This window comes from Harmonia axyridis, chromosome 1 (assembly GCF_914767665.1).
Source record: "Harmonia axyridis chromosome 1, icHarAxyr1.1, whole genome shotgun sequence".
Lineage (NCBI taxonomy): Eukaryota > Metazoa > Arthropoda > Insecta > Coleoptera > Coccinellidae > Harmonia > Harmonia axyridis.
Window position 1 is genome coordinate 81,870,613 of NC_059501.1, and position 27,300 is coordinate 81,897,912.

Here is a 27,300-nt window from a genome sequence, read left to right on the forward strand (position 1 = left end):
ATGGATTGACTAGAAAATACTAACATTGTTTTAAAATTATAGTCTCACTGGAAAGAGCTCATGAAAGCACAAAAATTTGTTTTGGACATCTAAAAATGAATGAATTCTAAAAAAATCTCATCAACCAATATGACACATCAATAAACACCACCCAAACCAAAACCATCAACTCATTCAACCAAGAAATGTCCCCTACAACCAAACCTTGCGGTTCACGGAATCCGCAACACGCCGAAATCAAAACAACATCAGAATCACATATTCCAAATTCGTGGGAAACCTTCGGTATGCCCCGTCATCGGCCGATCACCCGCCAATTGAACAGTTATTTAAGATGAGAGCCAGTATAGTGAATCCTAACAGTTCATCGCCGGCGCGAACACCAATAGGTACTATCACAGTGGTACTTGAGGTGGAATCTCGCGAAGTAGTACTCGTATCAAGGTGGTATCAAAATTAGAGCCACACGGGGTAGTATAACAGTGGTACTTGGGGTAGAATCAAGGTGGTACCAAGGGTAAATTCACGTGCAAAGTACCGACAAGGTAGTACCTAGGGTAGAGTATCGGAAAAAACTCTCAAAGCAGCACCTGGAGCAAAATTTCGTGAAATACTTTAAAAGAAGTACCAGAAGTAAAATCCCAGGTACTAGTATCAAATAGTAGTACCATGGATTGTGGCTGCGACGCGCCCTACATAGGGCCATCCCTGGAGACCACCTGCGGTGGTGGTGCCATCTTCCTGTTCATGACCCTCTTGGACAGCTTCATCAGGAACAAATGTGATATCTCGGAGATATGTGGGAGGGTCAAGCCTATCTCGGCGCCGGAACCGGAGTACGATTTCGTGGTAATAGGGGGTGGCAGTGCTGGTGCAGCGGTTGCAGGAAGGTTATCAGAGGTGCCGGAGTGGAAGGTGTTGCTTTTGGAGGCTGGAGGTGATGAACCGCCAGGTGCACAGGTTAGGAGGTGTTTGAAATTTGGCGTTTACATTCTACATTTCCTTTTGAAATTCAGTTAATTTGAAAAAGAGGGGATCTTCAATTAGAACCTTTTTATAAATGTCTAGAAAATTTTCGAGAATATTTTTGATTGATGAAAAAAAAATGAGAATAACTGGTCCCAAGGTTCGATATTCTACTTTTATTTTTTATATTTTCATATTTATTTTTGATATTGCGATCGGAAAGAAGCCTAAGGGTCGAAAGACCTATACTCAAATTCTTTACCGAAATTATTTTTCGACAAGAAATATCCAAATCTATAATTGAATTTACGAATGATTCATTTCATCTATGCTTCTTCTGTTCACAAAATATTCCGTAATAAAGTGAACTCTTCAAGGAAAAAACAAATTATGGTATTAGGAATTCAAATTTTAAGTTTTTTGCTCAGGTTTGTGTCTTTATTAAACATCTCAATAATAATTTTGAATTCAATTGGATGTATATTTCTCGGATCAGTTAGAAAAGATATCTCAATGGGTATATCTCCGAAATCATTCGTCAAATTTTTCACTTCTGCTAGTTTTATGGACATTCAACAGTTAGGAATCATCTCTTTGTAATATTTCGTGTCTTAAGATGTGAGATGGATATAATTGAATTTTGGTAGTTGTGTGCTTGAAGCTTGAAGGCCTTATTCTCTCAAATTCAAACAACCCCACAACTGAAAATTAATAAATGTGTCCCAAGAAAGTAGTGGCCAATGCTTGACCACAATACAGGAGATGACTCTACAGAATCCGGGCAAGACTGTAAATTATGCTGGAATCAACAAAGAAAAATATATTTCAACTAAGACACCACAAAGTGATTGCAACATTGAATTGACTGTTCCCCGTTACATCGCTACTTGTTTTGAGACAAAAACGACCTGATGATTTCTACAGACTTAAATATACAAGTAACATTGAAATTCTTATGTTCGAAAGACATAATATGAAATATAAAATAGACAAATCATTGAAACAAATGGATCTATGGAATCAACTGAAAAAATTCTGATTCGGGACTCTGATCTACGCCAATGCAATATCGAGTTGCGGTAGATCAACGAGATGAACACTCTGCCACAGGTGCTTGTGGTAGAAAGCAATTATCCAGTTAGATCTTCAGAAGGAAATATTTAGAAATTAATAACTCGTAAATGATGAATGATAGGAGAAATAATTCATTCAGTAGTTTGAATAGGAAAAATATTAGACGGGTTGAAAATAGTTTTTCCCCGAACGATTTCAAATGTTTTGTATTGAAAATAGTAAATCAAAAGATACCATCAATGAAATTTAATCATAAAGATCACAATTTCATAGAATAATTTCTTACTATATAATAAAGTATTTCAATCTACATACAAAAACACTACAAATTCTGCAATATGGTATACCCCCATATTTCCATACACATCTCATCAGACAGAGAGAAATTATAAGAAATAAACTATGATGAAAGGAAAAACATGATATTCATTTTCAAGAAATTTTTTTTTCAGTTCTCTTTCCAAAAGGTTCAATACCGTATAGCAACCGTATTATTTGTAGTAATTTTATCTAAATAACTCTCAAAGTTTTCAAGGAAAACCCTGGAGGCAAGATTAAAATTTCACACATTGCAAAACGTAAAGAATTCTCAAGGGGGGTCAATATTTTTATCTACTCCTATTGAATTATATACTCATTATTCAACTGCTTTTGAGCAATTAATAGTATCTATTAACAAACAGCGTGATTTATAATAACTCACTGCTATAACTCACTATTATAAATCGGAAAATATGGATCTGTGCTTCTATACTTCTCTGCTTCTATTCGATTGGCCGAAAGAGAACATTCCATTATTGTTATTGAGGGGAGGAATGTCCGAGGGAATGTCACTTTTGACGTTTTCAAATTAAGTTGATATCTAATTATTGTGAATGTTTTGCTGAAAACGATTAATTCAGATAGTGAAGATGAAATATTATAAAGGTATACATTTCCAAAAGACAAACAGCTAATGTTACCATACAGAATTAATTGCCCGAAAAAATATAAAGGAGTTTGAAAAAATTTTCAAGATGGGTGTAGCAGTAAGATCATTAAGTCATCGTTTACAGGGAATATTTTTTGGTATATTTTAATGCATTTTTATAGGCAATTATTAAGGTTTTTCAATAAATTTCTATGTCTGTACTCTGTACTGGATTCGAGCTAGCCGAAGCTAGTTCGATTGTGATTGGTGGCACTCAGTTTCCATCTGTCTTGTACGGGATCGAGCACATTATGTTTATTTCTCGTTCCTTCTGTCTTTATTCTAAGTCTGTATTTTTTTCTTAGTATTTATTGATATAGTCGTAGATAAAGTATAGTATTCAACTTGCGGTAATGGTCATAACTCACTTGATGAATTACAGCACTCGCCTGCGGCTCGTGCTGCAAACATCATCTTCGTGAGTTATGACCTACATTACCGCTCGTTGAATAATATACTATTTTTCGTTCACCATTCCAAAGATTTATTATTAGTAATAATAAACCAAAATAGCTTACAGGTGAAGAAACAACTTGTCAGTTGAGGATTATCTGATTATAATTCAAATGAATAATTCAAGTAGCTATTAAAGCTATCGAGTAAAATATAATTAATAATACGAAGAACTCATCAAAATTTGTTATTGACCAAATCTACAAATTCTGCTTGATAAAAAAGATTATATTATGGGTGAAGCTTCGTATTGAAGGAAATTATAGGTTATTAATTGCATCATACAAAAAAAAATTGTTTTTTTGGAATCCTAAATATAACCTTCAGGAAACAACTAAAGGATTATTCTTAGAACTTAAAATAAAATCTATGAATATTCTATGAGCTCTTGTAGCGAAATGACCTAGTAATCTTGGAACCCTCTTGTATTCAAATTTATCCTTACCAAATTTGAATACAACTGAATTCTACACTAATGAGTCACTTCGTTTTTGTGTTTTAACATGCTATAGATGGAACGAGAACAAGAATTGATAAGATCATCATTTTTTTATTGAAGCTACATGTTTTCATATTTACTATGGAATTGAATGTCTCGTAACTAATCTTAGGTACTACTAATAATATACCATTTAAATGAAGATTGTTTAAATTGAACCAAGCAATTTGCTAATTGCACCCATGATGTGGGAAATGACATAAAAAACGTATTTCCTGTCAAGCACAGAATGGTTCTTCCTCATTTCTTGATTGTTTTTATATCAATTTCACGTTTGAAGGATTTTTACGAAGTTCCCTTCATTTTGAACTAATTACAGTAAAAAAGGATCATCTCTGGAATAGTAAGTTCAAGGCAGTGGACTTAATAAATATATATGCAAATTCAAGGCAATTTAATCGCAGAAATCGTCATGAATATTATCGAATTATAAATGAATTAGACAAGAAATTCTTTTGGATCTCCTAGTCGACTTGATTCTGCCGTTACTTTGTTTTATATATTGGAATTAATTAGACCTTTTGAACACTATGTTAATAGTACATTATTCCTGTCGGAAAAATAAAATTATCAAGAAGAATTCATATTCGGTACGACATTGCGAAAAAAATTAGAAATCTTTTTACAGTCATTGAATTCGATAAAATCATATCTGATCGTTATCATGGTGTTTTCTATATGTTGTCATAGAACAGTTAACATCCATAAGATTCAATATTTAATGAATGACAATTTATGTTCGATATCAGCCACCATCTTTCTGAGATGCGATTTCAACCTGAAAGTCTTGGCACTCTAGTTGAATCCAGGATTTTCATCCGTGGTCTGAATGGTTTTCACCTAATGCTACAAAAGAACTGAGTTAGACATCATAAGAGTTGTTCAAAGATTTTAACTGAAAAATGAATGAATTCGAAATTCCCCATTATAATTGATAATGATGAGAGTCTTCTGGAAATGAATTAATCGTTTTTACTGGGTAGAAATATATGAGACAGTTAGAGTCTTTGTTACAGACAAAAAGCAGAATAATTGGATTGCTGATGACTTCTAATATTTTACTACAATATCTAATTCTGATAAATCAGATTTTTTGTAGTTTTTACTCTTCATTTTAATTCTCAATTTTTCCGCAGATCCCCTCTATGGTTATCAGTTACCATGGCAACCCTGACATGGACTGGAAGTACAAGACAGATCCAGAACCCTATGCCTGCAAGGGATTCCCCGAGCAAAGATGCGACTGGCCAAGAGGAAAAGTCCTAGGAGGCTGCAGCGTCATCCACGGCATGATGTACATGAGGGGAACCCCCCGCGACTACGACAAATGGGCAGAAGCTGGCAACACCGGATGGGGTTACAACGACGTTCTGCCTTACTTCTTGAAGTCCGAGAATAACACGGAGTATGGGTCTTTGGTTGATCCAAAGTACCACAACAGAGGTGGACCAATGACGGTCAACAGATTCCCTGATACCCCGCCACTGGCATACGACATCCTGAAGGCTGCCCAAGAGTTGAGATACCCAGTTTCTGATGATCTGAATGGAGCTCAGTACAGTGGTTTCGCAGTGGCTCAGTCGAATACAAGGTTGGTTGGGAATCTTTTGAAGCTTTTCAGCTGTGCTTTAGTAGCTTTTTCACTTGGCGTTTTACATACGACTGCGGTAAGCATTTTTAGAGGTTTCTAGGTGATAAATTGTAACTCGACGCGGCATTTTTCCCATATAAGTGATACTCTCTGGATGAGGTATTGATACTCTCCCCAGAGGAGAAGGAGCTATGGGGTTTATCCCCTTCACAATTCTGAGGAATTTGATTTCTTTAAGATGTATTGCTGGTAACCAAGTGATGTACACTATTGGTGTTTCTTTTCATCAGTTGAAGTTATGCGAATGTTTGTATATTTCGATTGCATCCATATTCATTCGAAGGTAGTATTTCTTAATGTCTAGGATCATTTCTGTTCTCGAGAATTAGATATTATGTCCATCAGAGAGAGCATGTTCGAAGAGTGTGAACTTAGTTGTTAAGTTCAGTCGGTAACATCGTTCATTCTCCTGGACTAGGACTCGAATGCTTTTTTTTTTGTAGACTTAATGTGAACTTTTTCACAATGACAATATACTCGTAATCCAACCAAACAGAATCTCAGAATGGTAGAATTGAAGATCTTGAGCAGAATTTCGGGGGTAACATTAAGAGATAGACAGACCAGCAAAATAACCAATAAGAGAAAGGTTGATGCTATCAAGTGGAGTTGGCAAAGATGGAGGGAATTCAGATAGAATTGCTTCTGAAAACATGAACGGCCCAATTGAAAAAATAACCTGGACGCACACGAAGAGATGGGGACAAAGTTGGTTTCCTCATCTACTGAATAGGAGCCAAGCTCAAGCAAACAGGGAGAATTCCCTAATAAGGAAGGAGAAGACAAATATAATCCTGAATACGCCAGCTTGAGAAAGCGTATCAATTTTATCTTTAGCACTTATTAAAGAAGTTTTCTTATTTTGACAGTCCTGATTTCTTGTAGTTGACGTCGAGGTCTTATTGATCGTTCTTGATACTTTAACCTCCCTTGTATCTGAGGAAAATTTTGCAAATCTCAATATACGAATTTCAACTTACGAAACCCTAATTCCGTACTATCAAATAACCGAATTGACGAATACAAAAAACTCATGGTGAATATCTCGAAAACCATAAATATTTTCGAAGTGAAGTAAGTATTCTATTTCATGCAGAAATCGAAAAACTGGAAAGAAGACTTCACTTAGAAAAAACGAAGTTGTCACTCGTCCAGGAAAAAATGACCACCCTGTGTGACTGAACATATTTTTCTTGAAACTAGAGACATGGTTGCCACTGTTGCAGGACCCTATAAAATTCGAACGTCGTAATCAACTAATGACATTATCGAAATTGCCAATATCTCTAGGAACTGTTCGAATCGATCACAACATACCGTTCTTGAATTTTAATCCTGAATTCATCCAAATTTTTATTGATTCTATCGAGAAATGGGCGGAAACCCATTTGAGGCTGATGACTGAACGAAATGCAAATTTCAATTTACGCTCCTTGAATATTTTACGAATTTTTTTACGAACGTTGGGAACTTGAAAGGAATTCATAACTCAATGAAAATCAGCAATTAATTTTTTTAGAGGATCGCGTTTAAGAAATACTCTTGGGTATTTTCGATACCGGGAGAAACCTGTTGAATTTACTCGGAATAATGACACAACCAAAAAAAACTCTCTAACGAATTAGAAGTTCAACATTATTCATAGAAGTTTTGGAGGTTAAAGCCTTCCTGAGATATGAGATATCTACATAGAATTCACGATAGAAAGAAAGAGTGGAAACATCGACAAATATAACACGAATTATGAAAGAGCAATAATTTATTTTTTCCAGTATCTATTTTATTAATTTCCATGAAAAATACTGCGTTCAAACAATGCAAATTCAACGATCATTACAAAATTTTTTCTTTTACAGAGATGGTGTCAGAGAAAGCAGTGCAAGTGCCTTTCTTCGACCCGTTAGAGATCGCCTCAATCTTCACATCATGCTCAACTCCACTGCGACCAAGATACTTATCGACCCCAACTCACAACCCAAACGTGTAAGGGGTGTTGAGTTCATGTACCAAAAAAGAAAATTCTCTGTCAAGGTCAAGCGAGAGGTTGTAGTCTCAGGCGGAGCAGTCAATTCTCCTCAGCTCCTTCTTCTATCCGGAGTAGGTCCTAAAGCAGAACTGCAGAAGGTTGGTGTACCTGTCGTGCACGATCTACCTGGGGTTGGAAGGAATCTTCACAACCACGTGACTTTCTATCTCGATTTCTTGCTGAAGACTGAGAAGGCTTACAACGACCTCGACTGGAGTTCTGCCATGCAGTATCTTTTGTACAAGAAAGGACCGTTGTCTTCTACAGGTAATAATCAAGAGAAAGATCTTTTAGGCTACGTAACTTACTGTTTTTTTTTTCAGGAATGTCTCAACTCACGGCTAGAGTCAGCACCAAATACGCGGATCCAAGTGGTCAAGACCCAGATCTTCAGATCTTCTTCGCTGGCTACCTGGCTAAATGCTCCAAAACTGGAGAGGCCATGTCCTTGGAGGATCCACAGAATCCCAACAAACCCAAGCATCTAACTATATCGCCAGTAACTCTTCACCCAAAGAGCAGAGGTGCCATCAGCCTGAAGTCCAACAATCCATTGGACCCACCTTCGATCAAGGTGAACTATCTGAAGGAATCTCAAGATATTGCTACTTTGATTGAAGGAGTAAGGATCATCCAGAGATTAGCCAATACTACGGTGTTGAAGAAGAAGTATGGAGTTGAGATGGTCAAAGATGAGTATGGAAATTGTGGACAACTTCATAGGTATGTAAATTATGAATTAATACTTTCTTAATGAAAATCACTTGGTGCTAGAACTTGAAGAATCAATATAGCCTTCTTCCTTGAATGGCAATTGTAATATGAGCAAATGAGGCACTGCATCACTGCAAACTTCACCTAATAAATTCTCAAGGCTGAACCTATTAAATTTAATCAAAAAAATAAATGAACTCCTTCATTCAATTGTATATCCAAACATCTCAACAAATCATAGCAAGCTCTAATTTATTTCAGGTTTGACTCCGACGCCTTCTGGGACTGCGCCATAAGACTATACACCGGAGCAGAAAACCACCAGGCTGGTTCCTGCAAAATGGGACCATCCTCCGATCCCATGGCTGTCGTAGACTCCAAATTGCAAGTTTATGGTATATCCGGTTTGAGAGTGATGGACGCATCAGTAATGCCATCCCTAGTTTCCGGTAACACCCACGCCACGTGTGTCATGATAGCAGAAAGGGGTGTGCAGTTCATCAAGGATAAATACGCCCCCTCCTTGCCCTCGAGATTCGGTGAATTCGGATCGAATCCGGTCGGCGGGCAGGCCAAACGGAACTACACCACGGTGAAAGATCCTCATAGTCCTTTCCCCAGCATAGGTTTCAGTGGAAATAAACGCCCAGGAGGTGGTTTTCGTGGACCTCCATTCAATGGAGGACCACCTGGTGCATCTGGACCTTCCAACGGGCAGTATAATCCATATCAGCATTACCAACACCCTTGGCACCAGCGAGGGAATTTGAATGGACCACCATCAAATGGCAGCAGACAGTACAAACAAATGAACAACAATAACCAATGGGGTTATCAACGTTAAATTAGTGATTTAGAATAATTAAAATTAAGTTAATGATGAACTAATCTTCTTAAAGAAGATTATATTTTTTAGTTAAACAAATTCTTCAAAGCTCTCTGGATTCATGTGATTGAAGAAATATATCTTCAACTGCTGTTCACCTATGTATTCAGTATTATTTTGAGTTTGCATCCTTGACAGAGATTTTTAAGTGCCATATTCAGGCTGATCGAATGGCTTCTTTATTCTGAAGATGAAGAGGCTTTTGGTGCAGTTCTGTGGAGATAATACCAAAATTGTAGTATGAGGTGCTCTTTCAGAATGTTTTAGCTACGATAACAGAAAAGCAATAGGAATGTCGGAAGATCTCTTAGTGAATTAAAATTGCAATAAATCATGTTATTCTCGAAATTAATCTATGATTTTATTTTTCCAGTTAAGTGAATCTATTAGATAAAATGATTAACAAAAAAGTAAAAATAAAATAAAACGAAGTAATTTCTACTATATTAATATAGTGGAAATTACTTCGTTTTATTTTATTTATAATGAATTTCCGCCAAGTAAGGACCGAATCCATTAAAAAAAGTAAAACCATTCGGGCAGATATACCTTGAATCCATAGTCTGCCAATATCAGCAGGAAGATGATGTGGAATGAAGCTGTTAATAATTGAAGTAGTATCATCTAATTATGAAAACCTTGTTGAAAATATTATTGATCTGTTCTTTATGAAACAAATTTGTAGTGAATTTGTAGTGAAATCTTTCATGAAATGCTACCATGCCTATCACCTATCACTCATAGTAATGAAGAAAATACACAAAGACAAATTTTGGGAGTTACCTTCTGGGGCTGTATTGCTATTTCTATTTCCTGGTCATTACTTTTTTGTTTCACCTAATGAATGCTCCGAATTTAATCTCAATATTTATAATTATTCAAATATATTTTACCATTGTGGTGATAAAAGCATGGATTGTCTAGGCAGATGAATTATATGATCTGAGCAACTTCAGTAACTCTTGATGATAGGGATACATTCTACTACAATTGGTATCACTACAATTGAATCATTTTCTTGATTACAACATATTTATTGATTGAAATTCGTATAATTTTCTGAATATCTGTTGCTGTAAACTATATGAAAGCTTGAAAATTGGCTCCATACGAAATATTGTTGATAGTTGGTTTGTTTCTGTTGTCATAGAAAGAAATAAACCTTTGAACATGGCTTTCTTTAGCTTGTTCTTCAATTACTTCAATACAAATTTGAAGTATGTATGTAGGTACAGCTGGTTCAAGGAATATAATGTTGGTCACCCCTCAGTAAATTAGAAAGTAAAAATAATTTTTCAATGGAGGTTTCTGTTTGGACTTCATATCATCTATGTTTTAACAAGTGGAATGACACTTCATTGCAGTAGTATTAATGGTGAAATATTCATCTGGTTGAAAATTTCGGAGGAAACATCTTTCCCACCTTATGACTGCACTTAAAGGCCTGGAAAGCGGCAAACCATCGAAGACTGGAAGTAGAGGAAATAAAATATTTCATTCATTTCTTCGACCATAAACTCGGAGGGCCGGCGCAAAGAATAGAATATAATAGCGAATAATGAAGCCGGCACAGGTCCGTAACATACACTTATCCTTTTTACGACCTCCTCATTGGTCATAATTATCGACTGCAAAAACATCCAGCCACTGCGTTACCAACTGCGATCTTTATGACAGAACGGCACTCTGCGAACTTGGTCGTAAACACTCCAGTTACGTAACACAAACGGAACGAACCGGTCGTATTTTTTTTTAGAGGGGACGTAAAACTTCAACTCGGTCAGTGGCGGCTCGTGAATATGCAGCATATATGGAGATACACTTCTGAGAGGTATCAGATCAGAATGACGTGATTTTTAGAGGTTGGTTTTTTTTTAAGCGTCACTAAGTCTAGACTGGCGCATAGATGGCAACGCCAGTCAGTGCGGCTAGTGACAATATAAGATGGTGAGGCACATCAGAAAACACCATGTTCTTTGTAAACCTGATTTCATTTTTCATCCTCACCCATGGTCACAAGACATTTACCTAGATCTGGAAGATCTAAAATCTTCCTCAACTATGTATAATTCATCCTCATAAGAATGACTCGAAAAATGTTGCTTATTGATTGAAAATCCACAAAATCACAAGTACTTCCAATAGTTTCATTTACTTTAGGAGTTTGAAATGACTCACTCGGTCTCGCTAAATCCATTTCGCCTTCTGTTAGTAATTGAGTCGATCAACAAAGTTTTTTCGAGAAAAGTTCACACGAACAGGGAGACAAACTTACAAGAGACAGTCGAGACACAGCAAACACAGTAGTAGGAGCTACTACCAAATAACAACAAAGCGAAAACTAACCCGAATAGTGTAGAATAATTGCAATTCGCTCTTGGCTCTTCTCGAGGAGACGACTGCAATTCGAGGCATGCTTCAAATCTTTCTTCAGAAGCCGCCTTCAAAGGCGTAGATATATTTTTCGATTTCTCGTCGCGTCGATCTAGATAACGCGCTAGACAAAAAAGCGCGTGAAGCATGCCTCGAACCGTTCACTTCTTGAAGAGGAAGTGGGACGAATATACGAGAATCGTGAGAGTGAGTATGGATATTATGGATCAGACATCCAGTGCGGTGCCGTATGATGTGAAGTTGAGAATGAAATAGATCAATAAAATATTTAATTGATACGTGGAATTTCCATAATTTTCTTGGTGAGGCACTGCCTCATAGGACAAGCTTTCACTGCCGCCAGTAACATATCACATTTTTTCATTAATAGTACGAAGCTATCGAGATATTCAAGATTAAGTTACGCTTCATTTGTTGTTGTTTTGGAAAATGGATGAAAAAATGATTGAATACTGGTTTTTTGACGGGAAACTCTGCAATCAGAGCAATGTCTTGATGTTATTCAGACCATGCTCCATCGACAATGGTGGTTTGCTGACTTTAAACGTGGTGAAGAAACATCAACTGTGCTGAATTTTGTGTTGACGCCAATTTGGTAGTTGTTCCGGAAAACATCATGAAAATCCATTAAATGATTTTGAACGATCGTTAATTGAAAATGCATGAGATAGCGGTGGAGTTTAAGATATCCAAGGTGACTCAGTTGCGTTGCAACGACCCATTGAAATCCGCCGGAGCTGATGTAGTGTGTAGGGAAAACCCATAGAGTCACTATACTGGATATTTGCAGACCCCAGGGAGGCCCCTACCTATTCATACAAACCCAGGAAGGCCGTCGATGCTGTTAACGAAACCGACGACATCCTTAAGAGTCTTGGCTATTACTTCATGAATATCCAGAACTGACTTTTCCATATGAATGGTTTTTTGGGCCAGTCAGCTCCGGACATTTGCACACTATGTGTTTGGCTCTTTCTACTTCCTTCTCACATAGTCTGTAGATCTTATTTACTGACTCTCCCATGCGGCACAAAAGGTATTCGCACCGACAGTGACCTGTCAGCAGTCCCACCATTATCCGAAGCTCAGCTCGTGTTAACTTCAGGAGCTGTCTGGTATAGGTCGGTGAAAGCACCACAAGTTTCTTTGCCTTAGCAAGACCTGGAGTATTCCTCCGGATGGTTTTACTATTGTCCCTCTTTCATTTTTGGACCGATATCTTGTATTGGTCTTTTCCAGGCCCACAGAAGGGCTCATGGCTTTTTTAATGACCTCATTTGAATCTCTATGTCATTAGACTAACAACCACGACGCCGATATTAACTAACCGATGGAAGGGTAAAAAATATTTCAGTTCGTGGAAGTCAATCAATTAAAAGCTCAATTCACCTTATATGGTCAACATTGTCGACCCCTCACGAGCCGCCCTAGATCTCCAACTAACGTATTCATGAGCCACTTCGATTCCCCCCTATAACACACGAACTTCGACTTTATTCCATATGAATTATTCGCTAGGGATCGTAAACCGCGTCAGATTGACGTGTTGAAAGTTTAAATTTCATGAATTTATATCGGGGTATTGAAAGTATATATATGTAGCGAGGCGTCGACGTGGCGTCTAACGGCGCCATTTCACGGCAGTCACATGATGACGGAGCCGGCATAAACCGCCAACTGGAAGTGTGGCAGCAAGTATTAATTATTAAGTATGGCGGATTGAAGCGATTCGTGACGCGACTTGTCAAGTTATTTCTATGGTTTACGGCTTCATCGGGGCTTATCGGGGATCTATGGCAGCTAGACCGGGTTTGTCGTCTTGTTTACAGGAGGAACACGCTTCGTTTACGACTCTTCGCTTCCGGGAATGCCTGGTCGGGATATGGTTTCGTGATGGCATTTGTTGCCACGCCAAAATGCTTTCTTATGCGGAGATTACGGGATTATTATGTTGGTTGGCTGATTGTCGTGATGTTAAAGTTCATGAGGCGGCGTATCAGTTGGTGAAAAAGACATTTACTGGAAACGGTCCCAAATTGGAGGAGTTCGTTGTCTTTTCGTTCGTTCAACTATGTCTCGTGATGACAACTCATGAATATTTTTGTGTTGTTTCACTAGTATGACTCTTTCGTATTGTGGTGAATTTTTGCTAGCTTGGTAGATGAGGATGCACGCTAGTTACCATAATGATGAGTGACGAAGAGATAGACAGAAGCTGCAGCATTGCAACCGCTACTTTGCAAAAGCAGTCAAATATTATCTTTCCAACAAGCTTCTCTAGAAGTTAACCATTCGGCTGGTTATAACTTACGCATACCTGGCTTCTGGATACGTCGCAAAGATCCATCTGCAGCGATTTCAAGTCGAGCGCAAAATACGATCCCAAGATGAGCCCTAAATGCACCATGGATAGTTAGCAACGTACGGAGACATGAATACCTACAAATACCATTCTTAGACGACCGTCTAAAAAAACCTGAGCGTGAAGACTTTCAGTAAAATGAAAAACCACTCAAACTTTCCTATAACGAAGGTTTGCAGTTATGATAAAAAGCCCTTAGAAAGCACAAAAGACCGAAGAAGGCAATTCTTTAGGAGGCCAAATTTCGACAGGCACAGAGATTGTGTAATGATAACACAAACCTTCTGAGTGGCATAGTGCCACCTGCTAGAGCAGATCATAGCTTACTGAAAGGCTAATAGTCTAACTGTAAAAGAGAAAGAAATTCCATAATGATCAGTGGTTCTTAGATTGAATAGTCCACCATTAAAATAGGCTTGAAGTCCATGAGAGCTAATGAATTTGTAGAATGATTTTGTACAGGCTACAATTTCTGTTTCCAAACTGTTCCAATATCCTTGACCTTAAGTCTGTAAATGACTTCATTCAAAATATGAGTAGTGATGTTGGTAAAGAAATACAATTACCTCCTCATCAGGGTCATAGAAGTAACTACTCTTCTCAAGATTCTCAAACTCATTTGAAAATATTGGTGTCATGCCCGATCCTAGACGATCCCATCATCTAAGATGCAGATTCAGTCATCATAAATAAAAATAAAAATAGTAGACTCAACAAATAAGACCAAGGAAATGAATTATATAAGAATAAGTTTGATCTACAGCTAATAACCTTATTGTGCCCATGTTGCTTTAAGCGAATGTAATAAAAAACATATTCACACTATTGAAAATATTTGATGCTTTGCCAAAGATCACCGTAATTACTGAGAGGACATTATCCACTCTCAGACGATTGAAGACGTACTTGAGAAACACGTGTGGACAAGCCAAACTTATTTGACTGGTTCTCATCTTAAGAGCCATCTAATCTGAACAGACGAAGTGATAGATGGATTCGCAAAAAAAAAGATAACAGATGGACGAGTTTTGTATTTGAGCCTTGTTGAATTAATGTTTTTCATCGCATTAAGAGAAAAAAGACACTTTGTTAGCCAGAAATCCAGGACAGCAGAAATACGTAGAAAAGTAGATAGAAGTTGAAGGTCTGGAACAAAATTTCTGCCCCCCTTCTGTTGGGAATATAAATATCTGACTGCCACCTATACTTTTCCGGAGTTTTGCGAGGATGAGTTACGATCTCTACGACCCAATCGTCAGGTGAAAAATCCTCTAGATCCTTGCTGAGAAGCCAGACAATTTCTAATTCTATTTAATAGAATTTTAGGATTTTAACGTGTAAAAGAATGATTTCTCTTCTCCATTTGGTATGAAGACAGTCATTACCACACCTCCTACAAAAATAATTGAAAATATGTTGGACTCATTAAAAATTATGGTGAATCATTTATATTGAATTCCGGTACTCTTGTCTATTCAACTGCGAGATTATTGAAGAAAAAGAAAGAAATCGACGAACGCCATGAGTGAATACTCAACAAGTAAATGACAAATGACTACTTCGCAACAAGGAAGTAAATTACCCCTGAGTTTCAAGCCTAATTTCAATCAAGTTGCATTCGCCCACACACAAATGATACTTATGCACACGCATGCAATATTTATCCCTGAACTTACACGAATGAATAAAGTTATCCTTTCTTCTTAATGCACAATTTTTCCCCGATACAGCCTTTCGATGAGCAGATAAGCCTACCCATGCCCATTTCCTACAATAAGCTCATTAAAAATAAATGAAAATATGATTAGCCCGGTAAGTTACACGCCCCACCATCCATTCATTAGACTCGCGTGCTGCTGCATATCTCAATCCCGCAATTTCATGTGATATACTTACAACTTCCTTATCAAGTTCATTAGCAACGGGTTCTTGGGGAGTTTAATAGTCTGGAACACGGGACCGCGAACGATCTATTGTCATCTCATAAATAATAATTAAGCCTGCAATGATAGCTCCTCCCGAATTATTTTCAAGGGGTAGAGGAGACATCGATGAGGCTAATTGAGATTAATTCTCCGTCGAGGGAGATGGAGGAGAAAAATTGGTATTTATTAGACCGCTAAGGGTTGTTTCGCTTTCAATCCGTATCAATTTGGTTGATGGTGCGATTTTTCAGTAGTCGCTGGGGTGAAGGATTTGATGTTGGGAATTTTTTTTTCGTTTTGAATTTTATGTAGGGTACCAAGGTCGAAATGGAAAGTTTCAAAAGGAATGAAGTGATAATTATGATGAACATTTTTTTGGGGTACAACGCGTTGAAAGAAGCTAGTTTCCTCATTATTTTCTCATTAATAATCCATTTGTTCTTTATTCTTCATAGGCTGAAAAATCAAACTTTTCCCTAATATATACCTTTCTAAAATATGATCACCAAATAAAAAAACCATTGATAACATATTGTGTAGGTTCAATCTATATTCAACATAAAGGGTGTTTTTTTTTAGAGCTATAGAACTTTAAACGGCAATAAAACAACGATGGATTTTTCGATTGACATGAATTTTATTTCTTCGCAAGATTATCTTGTGGCATTGCATTTTAAATATGATTTCTGGCATATGACCGCCACGGCTGACTCGGATGTAGTCCAATCTGGACGTCCAATTTTCGATGACTTTTTCCAACATTTGTGGCCGTATATCGCCAATAACACGGCGAATGTTGTCTTTCAAATGGTCAAGGGTTTGTGGCTTATCCGCATAGGCCAATGACTTTACATAGCCCCACAGAAAGTAGTCTAGCGGTGTTAAATCACAAGATCTTGGAGGCCAATTCACAGGTCCAAAACGTGAAATTAGGCGGTCACCAAACGTGTCTTTCAATAAATCGATTGTGGCACGAGCTGTGTGACGTGTTGCGCCGTCTTGTTGGAACCACAGCTCCTGGTTGTTCAATTCAGGAATGAAAAAGTTAGTAATCATGGCTCTATACCGATCACCATTGACTGTAACGTTCTGGCCATCATCGTTTTTGAAGAAGTACGGACCAATGATTCCACCAGCCTATAAAGCGCACCAAACACTCAGTTTTTCTGGATGTAACGGTGTTTCGACATACACTTGAGGATTAGCTTCACTCCAAATGCGGCAGTTTTGTTCGTTGACGTAGCCATTCAACCAGAAGTGCGCTTCATCGCTAAACAAAATGAAATAGACGTAGTGCGCAATACGAATTCCGCACAGATCCATTATTCTCGAAATAAAATTCTATACATAATCGCAAAATTAAAAAAAAAAAATCTGACTGAATAAGTCCTGTTTTCTCTCCAACTTCAAAATTTTATCTACGCTACTGAAAATTCTATCAGAACTCAAGATTGAAAAATGAAGGATGTTTTCTTGATAATCGACCCATACACTTTATCCAGTTATCCACAAAAAACTAATTTTTTAACCATTCAATCTCGCAGAAATCAGTTAAATCACATGCCTCAGAAATACGAAAATAGATACCCACTTAGCTGATTATTTTAGTGGGAATGATATCACAAATGTCAACTGTAAAATAACCTCACAGCTCATTCCAGAAAACAACTCCCCTCCACCGTGAAATACAACAAACCCAACCACGCTAAACGCAAAGATATACGGTATCCAATTACCCAAATTACTCTAGAAAATGATGTCATATCTGCCACATTTCATATTCGTCTACTCCATAAACAGTCTCATCTCTTGCACATAGAGCAAAATGCAAATTGTAAACTGGCAACATCGCACGTTTCACCCGGTAGTATTGTCGGCATCAGGGTAACTTGCCACACTGTCACCATAATTAACGTTGCGTATGGAGTTATCAACGTTGAATTCTGTTTATCTACATGTTTCCAAATGGATACATCGGTATGGCGACCAACGTAGCGAAAATAGACAACGCGACCACTGATGCCGGTCTGTTGCATCGTAAATTTAATAGATTAAAACGTGCAGATGAAGGGAAAAGAGGTGCGAATGCTAAAAAGGATGTAATTGCCATTTTTACTGGTGTTGGGGGATGTTGTAATTTTTGATGCCCGGTTTTGATCTGTAACGATCAATGCCATTACGGTTACAACTAGCTACGATGTGATCAATTTGGTTAATTATTGTCAATATTAGGCATTCGAAATCAGTAAGGTAAAGACAGTTTGACATCACATTTCTCATCTGTCGAGCCCAGGGATGAAAAATATATTTCTGAAGTCAAGAATTGAAGAGGGAGATTAAATATAATACTGAGCATGACCTTGAAACCGTGAATATTCGGTTTAGCCTTCGACGTGGAAGCATGGCCGGAATATCCCCATGATTTTCTACTCTTGGGATTATCGTGATGAATTCATTCTTCTTCAGTCACAATGCAATTCAGAAATCCTTCTGTCTTTGCCTTGCAAGCAGCTTTTCACAAGCAAACAAACGCCGTTCAACATCTTTCGGCTTCAACTCATATGGCACCCAAGTTACTTGTTTCTGAATCATTCCCATAACTTTCAGGCGTTTTGAAATGGCTTGCTGCGTTACTTCAAATGATTCTGCCAATTCTTGTTGCTTTTGATTTTGATCTAGAATTCCTCCAATTCTGCATCTTTGAAAACTTCCACTCTTCCACCGACATGCTGGTCTTCGACTTCAAAATCACCGTTCTTGAAGCGGTAAAACCACTCACGGCGCGTTCTTCCATTAGCAGCCTCACCATGTATTTGAGAACATTCGATGAACCTCAACCGCAGATCTCTTCATATTAGAGCAGAAAATTTTGCAAATAAAGATAATTTGACATTTTTAATCGAGAGTAACTTCATGATGCTGAAAAAAATCGACAAATATTTCGATGGCGATATGTTTACAAGTACCTAAACAAATTATATGACTTCTACGATTTATTTATTTTGACTACCACAGCAGTGGTTAGAGCGATTTAGTACATGTATAGATGAGGTAAATGATACTCCATGCTCTCGTGGGCCTGTCGTCCAAAATGAAGTCTAAATTATGGTAAATATCCAGATAGGCCGTCATGTTAGCAGTCGTAGAATTGCAGAGCTGTACATCGACCATATAAGTGTTTGAAAAACCATTTTAAGAAAGTTGGATTGAAAAAACAAGGTTGATTTTTGAGTGTAACACCATCTGAGGCAAAACACCTCATGGACTCAATTTCCAACTGATAAAATTGAATTTTATCAGTGGTGTGTGAAGATGAGAAATGGACCACCTACGACAATGTAAAGTGGCAGGGATCTTGGTCGAAAGCCAACAAAGCGATCAAGACCTTGACCAAGCCAGGGTTCACGGCAAGGAATGTGTGGAGGGATTGGGAATGAATATTCTACCATAAGCTGCTCCCCTACAGTCAAATACTCAATTTTATTCTCTAGTTTGAACACCTCATTAGTTCGAAGATGGCGATCCAACAGAATTGACTGGCAAGGGTGAACAGGAAAAAAATTTTGCTTCATCAAGACAACGTCAGGTCGCACACATCTTCAGGAGCTCAGATGGAAAGTAATTATGCATCCATCCTATAGTTTGGATCTGTATTATCACTGTAAGACTTTGAAGAACGTTTTTCATCATAACTATCAGATTCACTACAATAATGTTCTTCTTTTATGGCGATAACATCCAAAATGTGAGTAATTTAGTGTTAAAAAGTGCCAACTATTTTTTTAACTGCCATAATTCCAGAGATTCCTTCATTTAACATTGAAAGAAAATAACCCTCTACAATTGAGAGCGTTTTCGTCAACTGAGATTTTCTAGTAACCAAATCATCAAAAAGTCAAGCTCCGTAATATTCCTCGGAGTTTCAAAAAATAGCCAAATCTCCACCAACACTCAACAGTCGCAGATGAAACCATTTCGTTCCACTTATCTCGAGAGATATCTCTGCCTACCTTCCAGCTCTCAACCGCTACGTGTTTATCCAAAAATAGATACCATTCCATTTGGATCAGGATAACGAGGGGTTGAAACAGGTGGCTGTTCCCTCGCCCACATTTCTCACTATTTTCCACCCCTTGAAACCCAAACTCCGTTCGGTTTGGAACAGAAAGAACGAGGAGAGAGAAGTTCACGTCAACTCGCGATCGTTTACGTTGCATTTGAAGAACTTCTAGGGTTCGTTGGAAAAACTGTTCTAGTGGGTGGAATCGATGATGTCTTAAGGCGCGTTCACGCTGTGCAGAGGCTACAATTTGAGCGTTATCTTGAGGGAAGAACTATTTACATCAAGGTATCGATGTCTGTTAAATGAACACGAACTGGATATATTGGAGTCCATCGATATTCTATTGTTGGAATTTTTCTGTTAGAATTTTTGACGAACGATTAATCTTTTGATCTGAAGGATATAGCTAACTTGGCAAACATGTCTGGCTCTATTTCATTGAAAAATTTAATATGAATAATTCTTTTGCTAACGACAATTCGATGTTGGTTACTGAATGTACCTTTGATGGCCTGCAGAAGCTCTTTTGACTGTTGGGTGTAGTACGTTGTTGACTGGTGTCTTTTGAATTTTCTCATTAACTTGGAAAAGATTCAGTGTCTTCACTTTGAGGAATAACTTTCATAGACATACTACAGCTGTCTATAGAGGTATACAAATGGAATAAAGAGCACGAATGTCACTTGAGTGAAACGTGCAAAGAATAAAAAAATGAACATGCAATTTCACAATGCAATGGGCCCAGTGAATTTATTGCCTTACAAGACTTACAAATAAACCCCGTATTCAGCGTATTGCGGTATCCACTTCAAAGGGACATCCGGCCAAGCGTTTTCATGGACTAGTTCAAGTGACTTTGGATATGTACTATACAACTATAATTTTCTGAAAAAAATCGTCGACTTTCGTACAGAGCTGCTCTCTACTTATATGCTCCGTAAAGATAAAGAAGATGGAGAGAATGTACAACTTCGTGAACCCTACAGCGCAGGAGTGCAGGAGGAGGGGAAATGAATGGGTACCGAATGTTTGATTGATACTTGGAAAGCCACGTGGTGGTAATCCCTCTTAACGCCTTTATTTCTCTAGTGCAGTGGTTCATCTGTTCTCTCCAATTTATATGTGTTCTATTGTAATACCCAAGTATTTCACAGAAAAATATTTAGTGAAATCAGGACAGTTACCGGCTTCGGCAACGCAGGTAGGGGAATGAAGTCTGAGCGAAAAATGCTTCGATACATCAACTACTAATGAAGAAATACACATTAAATAATGCTTCAACGTCTGTGAATTAATATAAGAAAATTACATCACGGCTTACAGACAATTTTTCAATTATGGAAAAAGTACCTCCTCGAGCTGGACTCGAACCCGCTACCTCCGAATCACTAGTCCGACGTTCTCACCAATAGAGCTACCGAGGAAGCCGCCAGTTCCAACCGCATACGAAGAACCCCTTCTCCCAGAATCGAATGTAAGTAGTATGTAATAGTAACGATAGACTTTCTTAAGAAGTAGTAGCAGATAGATCTGCATTAGCGTTTATTCTCCTAGGAGAGTTCGCTTAGAGAAAGGAATGTTAGATTCATTGTAAATTAGACTTTCGAACAATAAACTTGCTTCAGAAGATTCTTGAGTTTTTTTAAAAAAGTGATTTCAAAGAGAAACAAAATAATTATATTTAGTTTTCTCAATGTTAAGTCCTAATGCATTATGATGAACCATAATTTATTGGGCTTTGAACTCGACTTCTTCTCAGACTTTACTAGTGAAAATCACAGCAGCATTGAAAATCTAATGGATTTCATTGATTTTAATTGTAACAGGGCCCTTTTTCATCATCTTTTCAATTTTTTTCTCTGTAATTCAGGACCATATTTTAAATTCTTCAAGCCTATTGTATCATTGTACACACCATTTCACATGAAAACGTCAAGGCCTGTCAAGTTATACATTTCAATTTCGCGCGACAAAACTTTTTGTCTCATAACAGTCACCATCGTCATTTTATTCCACACGTCGAACGGATTTTTTTGTGTGTCCGAACTTCCGTGTCAGCTGTCAAGCAACCCCGATTCCAAGGTCAAACAAGCCCGGATCGTGACATGTGTGGCATCATAACAAATTGCGGCAATGTATCGCGTAGTAGGCAGCAAAGCGTCGGAAATTACATCCTGAATGTTCTGGTAGACGTGTGCTCCGACCTTGCTAATTTTGATTAAAGTTTCCGCGAGAGAGGGCGCTGTCCCGAACGTAAAAACTGGCCATTCGCGATGATGGCGAGCTGATATTGTTTTTTCGATTGGTTACAAGCGACAGGGGAGTAATAGAAGAGGGGGGATGTTTGTAGAGGGGTCGATTGTACGAGGAGAATGGTGGGGAAATAAGAGTTGGATTGATGAGAGAGAATCTGAAATTGTTTTTTTTTAATCTTGGAGTTTTAGTAAACAACTTTTGTCAATCTAATAACTGATTCTGGAAGATCCCGAAAAGACTTCTGTAGACTGACACGTAGTTATTTTATGCATCAGAGTCTACCGAAAGCAGTGGAAGCATTGTGTTCTTTCTTGGAATGATTTCTTCAAAATTATCTATCAACAAAAACATTCGGACCTTCCTGACCAAAATTTGTTTTGTGTCTGTCTGTCGGACTGTGTGTCTGTACATCCTTGTAACAGCTGATCCTTAAAGCAGATAGTCCCATACAAAATTCATTGTGCGGTATGTCCCAAATTCGATGCTCATTGAAAGCACTATGAGGCAATATAAGGAAACATTTTCAAGGACCCTGATCTCTATTGTCGAAATAATAAGGCTTTTGATAGTATTAATTTAGAATTCGTGGAGGTGAAACTATATGCTTTGGGATTTCATGGAAACATTTTGACTTGGTTGATGTCATACTTAGGGGATAGGAAAATAGCAGTCAAAATGAATCAAACTCAGTCAAATGAAGCAATTGTTAACCTGGGTGTTCCTCAAGGTTCGGTACTGGGTCCACTAATATTTATTATGTTTATGAATGATCTTCCAGAATTTATGAAAACGAAGTGTAAGGTCATATATGAGGATGATGTTTCCTTTGCAACCTGTGGCAATTCTCCTGAAGAACTGCTAGATAGTTTGAAATCAATTTATAATAAATTTGCAGAACGGTGTTCAAAAAATCATATGATTATAAATCATGGGAAGAGAGTTTTAATGAAATTTAACATAATTAATGATCCCAACTCGTCTCATTTTGAATTACATGCTGAAAATGTTAATGTGACGTCTGCTGAGACGACAAAATTCCTAGGAACGTTTCTCGACTCATCACTATCTTTTCAAGCATGTATTGATCATATTTCTAAAAAAATATATAGCAACTATTATGCCATCTTACAGCTATAAAATTTATTCTCCCAACAACAACTGATGAATATTTACTATGTCAGTTTTTATGACAACACGCTGTCATGCAAAATTATCGGTAATTTTGATGCACTTGTGCAATTACTTACGAAAAGAGTCCATCTTATACTGGTATACAGTTGTACAATAAGCTATCAATCTACATAAGAGAAATCCAAAATCTCAAGGTATTTAAAATATCTCTCAAAGATCTCCTGTTGCAATACTCATTCTATGATATAGATGAATTTATGGAATGTAGCTTTTGATACTTTTATATTCCTTAATATGTTTGTTCATGTTAAACTTTTCTCTGCTGACTTTTCCAATATCATGTAAATGGTCTTAATGGAATAAAAATTTATTATTATTATTATTATTAAAAGATATCAGAAATCAGATCGTGAATACTTTGTTTTGTTCTCGAGCCACAGGGTGTTTTTCGAAAAATTCTTAATTATTTTTGCAGTAATTTTTATGGTTCATATTATTTTCATAATGAAGCATAACAATCAGAATTAGAGATATAGAGAAAATTTGGTGTGTTCATACTTTCACTCTTCTGAATAGTAAATCAAATAGGGACGTATTCTAAAAATGAAAGATTAAATTTAATTGCACCCTGTAAATACCAGAAAACCTAACTCACCACTCTCCTGAAAACCCGCATGAATTACCTTTCAAACTCCTCTCAAAAAAACATCAAAGATCACCCAGAACCGAACCAGGGTCGGACGAATAACAAGCGCAAAATGAATCCCTGATCCTCATTAAACATTCTTTTGAATTCCCTTATTTGAACGTCGGACCTTACAGGCAAGAACCGGACCTCCATTAATCCAAGATATTGTCATCTTCTCATTTGCAAAGCCCTGCATCATCCCCTACCCTGCTAGCTGGTGCAGAAGGGTGGTTTTGGGGCGAATCCGGGCGTTTTGTGTGTAGCGGTCAGTCCCAGGGTTAAGAGACTGGCTGGGATAGTGGAGACAGGGCCTACTTGGTGCTCACGGCTTGCCGCATTATAAGAAACGGGCTACGCAACGCTACGCTGACGTTGACAGTTCGGGGACGTAGCCAAATTGTTCTGACAACTGTTTTTTGGGGTTAGCTGATGAGGTGGATGATTCGGGTTGGGTGTATTGAATGTTGATGCAAGTTTTTTGTTGTTGCTGTATGAGGAAACGTTCAGTTTAATGTGGAAAGTGATTGATGCCTGAAGGGTCTTTGAGTTGGGACGCATGGTAGACGATGTGTTACGTTTATTGTGGTTTGTTGAGCGTTGTAGAACAATGTCTTCTTATGAATTTGTGATTGATTTATTCTTCTATTATTTTTTTTTAGTCTACTGAAAATGTTGAAATTATTCATCTACCTTTATTTGAAACATAGTTAAAATGTGTTGACTCTTTTGTTCTTATTGGAGAACTGAAGGCAAACTATAAATATGAAAAAAAAAAAATTAATATTAAATGCTCCACCCCAAGTTGCGAAAGTGGTCAAGAGGACGTACTTGGAAATATTGAAATAAGAAGTCCTACCCCACCCGCCATATTCTTCAGACGTTGCTCGCTCGGACTATAACTTGTTTCGATCAATGGCACTGATTGACCGGCACTTCTGGTATTATGAACAAGAAAAAAATTGGATAGATTCGTGGATCGTTTCAAAAGATGACCAGTTTTCTCAACGCTGCTCGAAAGATGGGAGAAAGAAGTAGCCAGCGAAGAAAATACTTCAAACAACAAATGTATCACCAGTTTTTTACAATAAGGCCTCGAATTTCGAAAAAAACGGCGGAGGCAAAGTTGTACGCCTATGTACATCCAACATGTACTTGTGGTTTCCGTTTTTGATACTTCGTTATTTCGATTTTTATTCCGACATTTTGACAGTCATCTTTTGAACCATGGTATTAACGAAAAAAGTACTAAAACACCGGTGGTGCCATCTATGCGCCTAACCCTAGAATTATTGAGTGATGAGGTAGCGTTTCGTTATTATTTATTGGTGAATTGATATTTCTCAGCACAGCAATGAAAATTTACCCCATTTTCATATTTCCGGTTTATTCAATAAACGTATTGCTTATATAGTAAAAAATCGGACAACAGAGGAACATACCTATATTTGTATACGACTACAAGTGCCACTTATGTACTCGTAACAAGGAGGGCTCTCAACCTTGCTCCGTTCTTTGCGCTAGCTTCAAGACTCACATACTCGAAGGAATAATTGCTCTGTTGAAATAATTCTTTCGTTCATTGTGATTTTTGGGTGCTTTCGGCAAGTATGTTGTTGAAATAATAACTTGAAACCTTACCTGCATGCCGTTTTCAGATATGCCAAAGTTGCTTTCAATCCACAATATTTCAAATTTCCTCACCTGCAACTGAAAATAAAAACAATTAAAGAATTAAAGAAAAACAATTAGTTCTACAAGTAATAAATATCAATTGTGTAAGAGAAGCAGAGCTTTAGTAGCAATGGTTAAATATATTATCAATTCCGATGATAAAAATTCAATTATTGATAAGAAATGACAGAAGTTTTCTAAAGTTTTCATTCGACTGTTTCGATATATCAAGTTGGGGCAAATGATTTTGTAGTAGCTTGACTAGCAGCTTTGTTTTTTCTTCTCTGAATTACCTCTATCCTTCCAGAGGATTTGCGTTATGAACATCGACTCTATTTGCTTCCAACAAAGCCAAATATCCTTAAGCTCCCAAACCATAACCTAAAACAGATCATTTGATGAAAATACCTCTCATCTTTTCCACAACCCCGTCCACGTCGAACAAACTGGAAGCTCTCCACCTATAGCAAGCGAGGCTCCCATTTCAAATTAATACCGATGAATATGAAAAGGGTATTCCAATCCCGCAACGCTGTTCGTTGCGGAATAACCATCACTCACGAGTACAATACTGCCATGATCCTCTTACGTTTTACCCTGAATTGGCCTTTGACTCGCTACAGCTCATTTTTGACTTTTTCATTTCAGTTAACGGGCCTGTTAATTAATATAATCGTGAACTTTATCGCTGTTCGAATTTTTTTTAATTGGTTTACGCCATATTCGGTCCATTAATAATCTTCTATAGCTTTCATTTGTTTTTGTGGGACAATGGAGAAAGCAGTGGTGGTGCTCACTGAAATGATTTTTCAAAATTACTAAAATGAGTTTTCGGTAACTGAAACCAAGATATCGTATTTCTGTCATGCCATTCGCTATTTAAATTTGACTTTAGAGGTGCAAGCCAAATTTACAGGGTGGTTCATAAACAGAGATCTTCACTTCACGAACCAATTCCTCAGTTGGAACACTATACCAAATTTTTTCCAATCACCGACTATGCATAGATGGAATGGAATCTCTAACTCCTAGCAGTATTTACCTCAGAACTTTTCGATATATACAGATGTTGAAACAATTATGAGTTAGACTGCCTCGGTAGTGCAGTGGACTGAGAGGTCGACTGTGGTGCCGAAGGTACCGGGTTCGAATCCTGGCTATAGGTCATGGATGTTGTACATGTCTGGTGATGGTACGTTAGAGGCTAATGACCGCAGCTGTCGATGCCTTCAACGAAAGAAAAAAAAATTATGAGTTGTTTCAGAAACCTTCAGCAAGTTATTCCAATTCAGGCTGTAGGAAGGGTTACAACATAGAGTTATAACGCTGGGAAATAACTGTGACGGTGACATTTTCCTCTTCTGAAAAATGAGGGCCTATCACTCCGAATTGTGTCTATCAGTCCAAACTGTGACTTTAGGTGCATGGAGGGGTTTTTCATGTAGTTGAAGAGAATAACATGCAGCCCAGTACCGGAAATTTTGCTTATTCACTGTACCAGAAAGGTGAAAATGTGCCTCATCACTACTGAAAAATGTTGCACTTGTGGAGATGCGCTGAATCCTTTCCTC

The 27,300-nt window shown here is 37.6% G+C and overlaps 2 protein-coding genes across 2 annotated transcripts in view; one reads left to right on the top strand and one right to left on the bottom strand.

Moving 5' to 3' along the window:
- Positions 1–27,300, bottom strand: part of LOC123671426 (neural cell adhesion molecule 2) — a 412,137-nt gene that overhangs the window by 241,285 nt on the left and 143,552 nt on the right. The window contains exon 2 of the mRNA XM_045605279.1: positions 25,760–25,765. Coding sequence (XP_045461235.1) covers positions 25,760–25,765 — 6 coding nt within the window. The remainder of the gene's footprint in view (positions 1–25,759; positions 25,766–27,300) is intronic.
- On the top strand, positions 354–9,591 carry LOC123671427 (glucose dehydrogenase [FAD, quinone]-like). The gene is made up of 5 exons (XM_045605280.1): positions 354–960; positions 5,099–5,553; positions 7,470–7,906; positions 7,963–8,362; positions 8,615–9,591. Exons 1-5 carry the CDS (start codon positions 670–672, stop codon positions 9,195–9,197), a joined length of 2,166 nt encoding a protein of 721 aa, XP_045461236.1. The 5' UTR covers positions 354–669; the 3' UTR covers positions 9,198–9,591.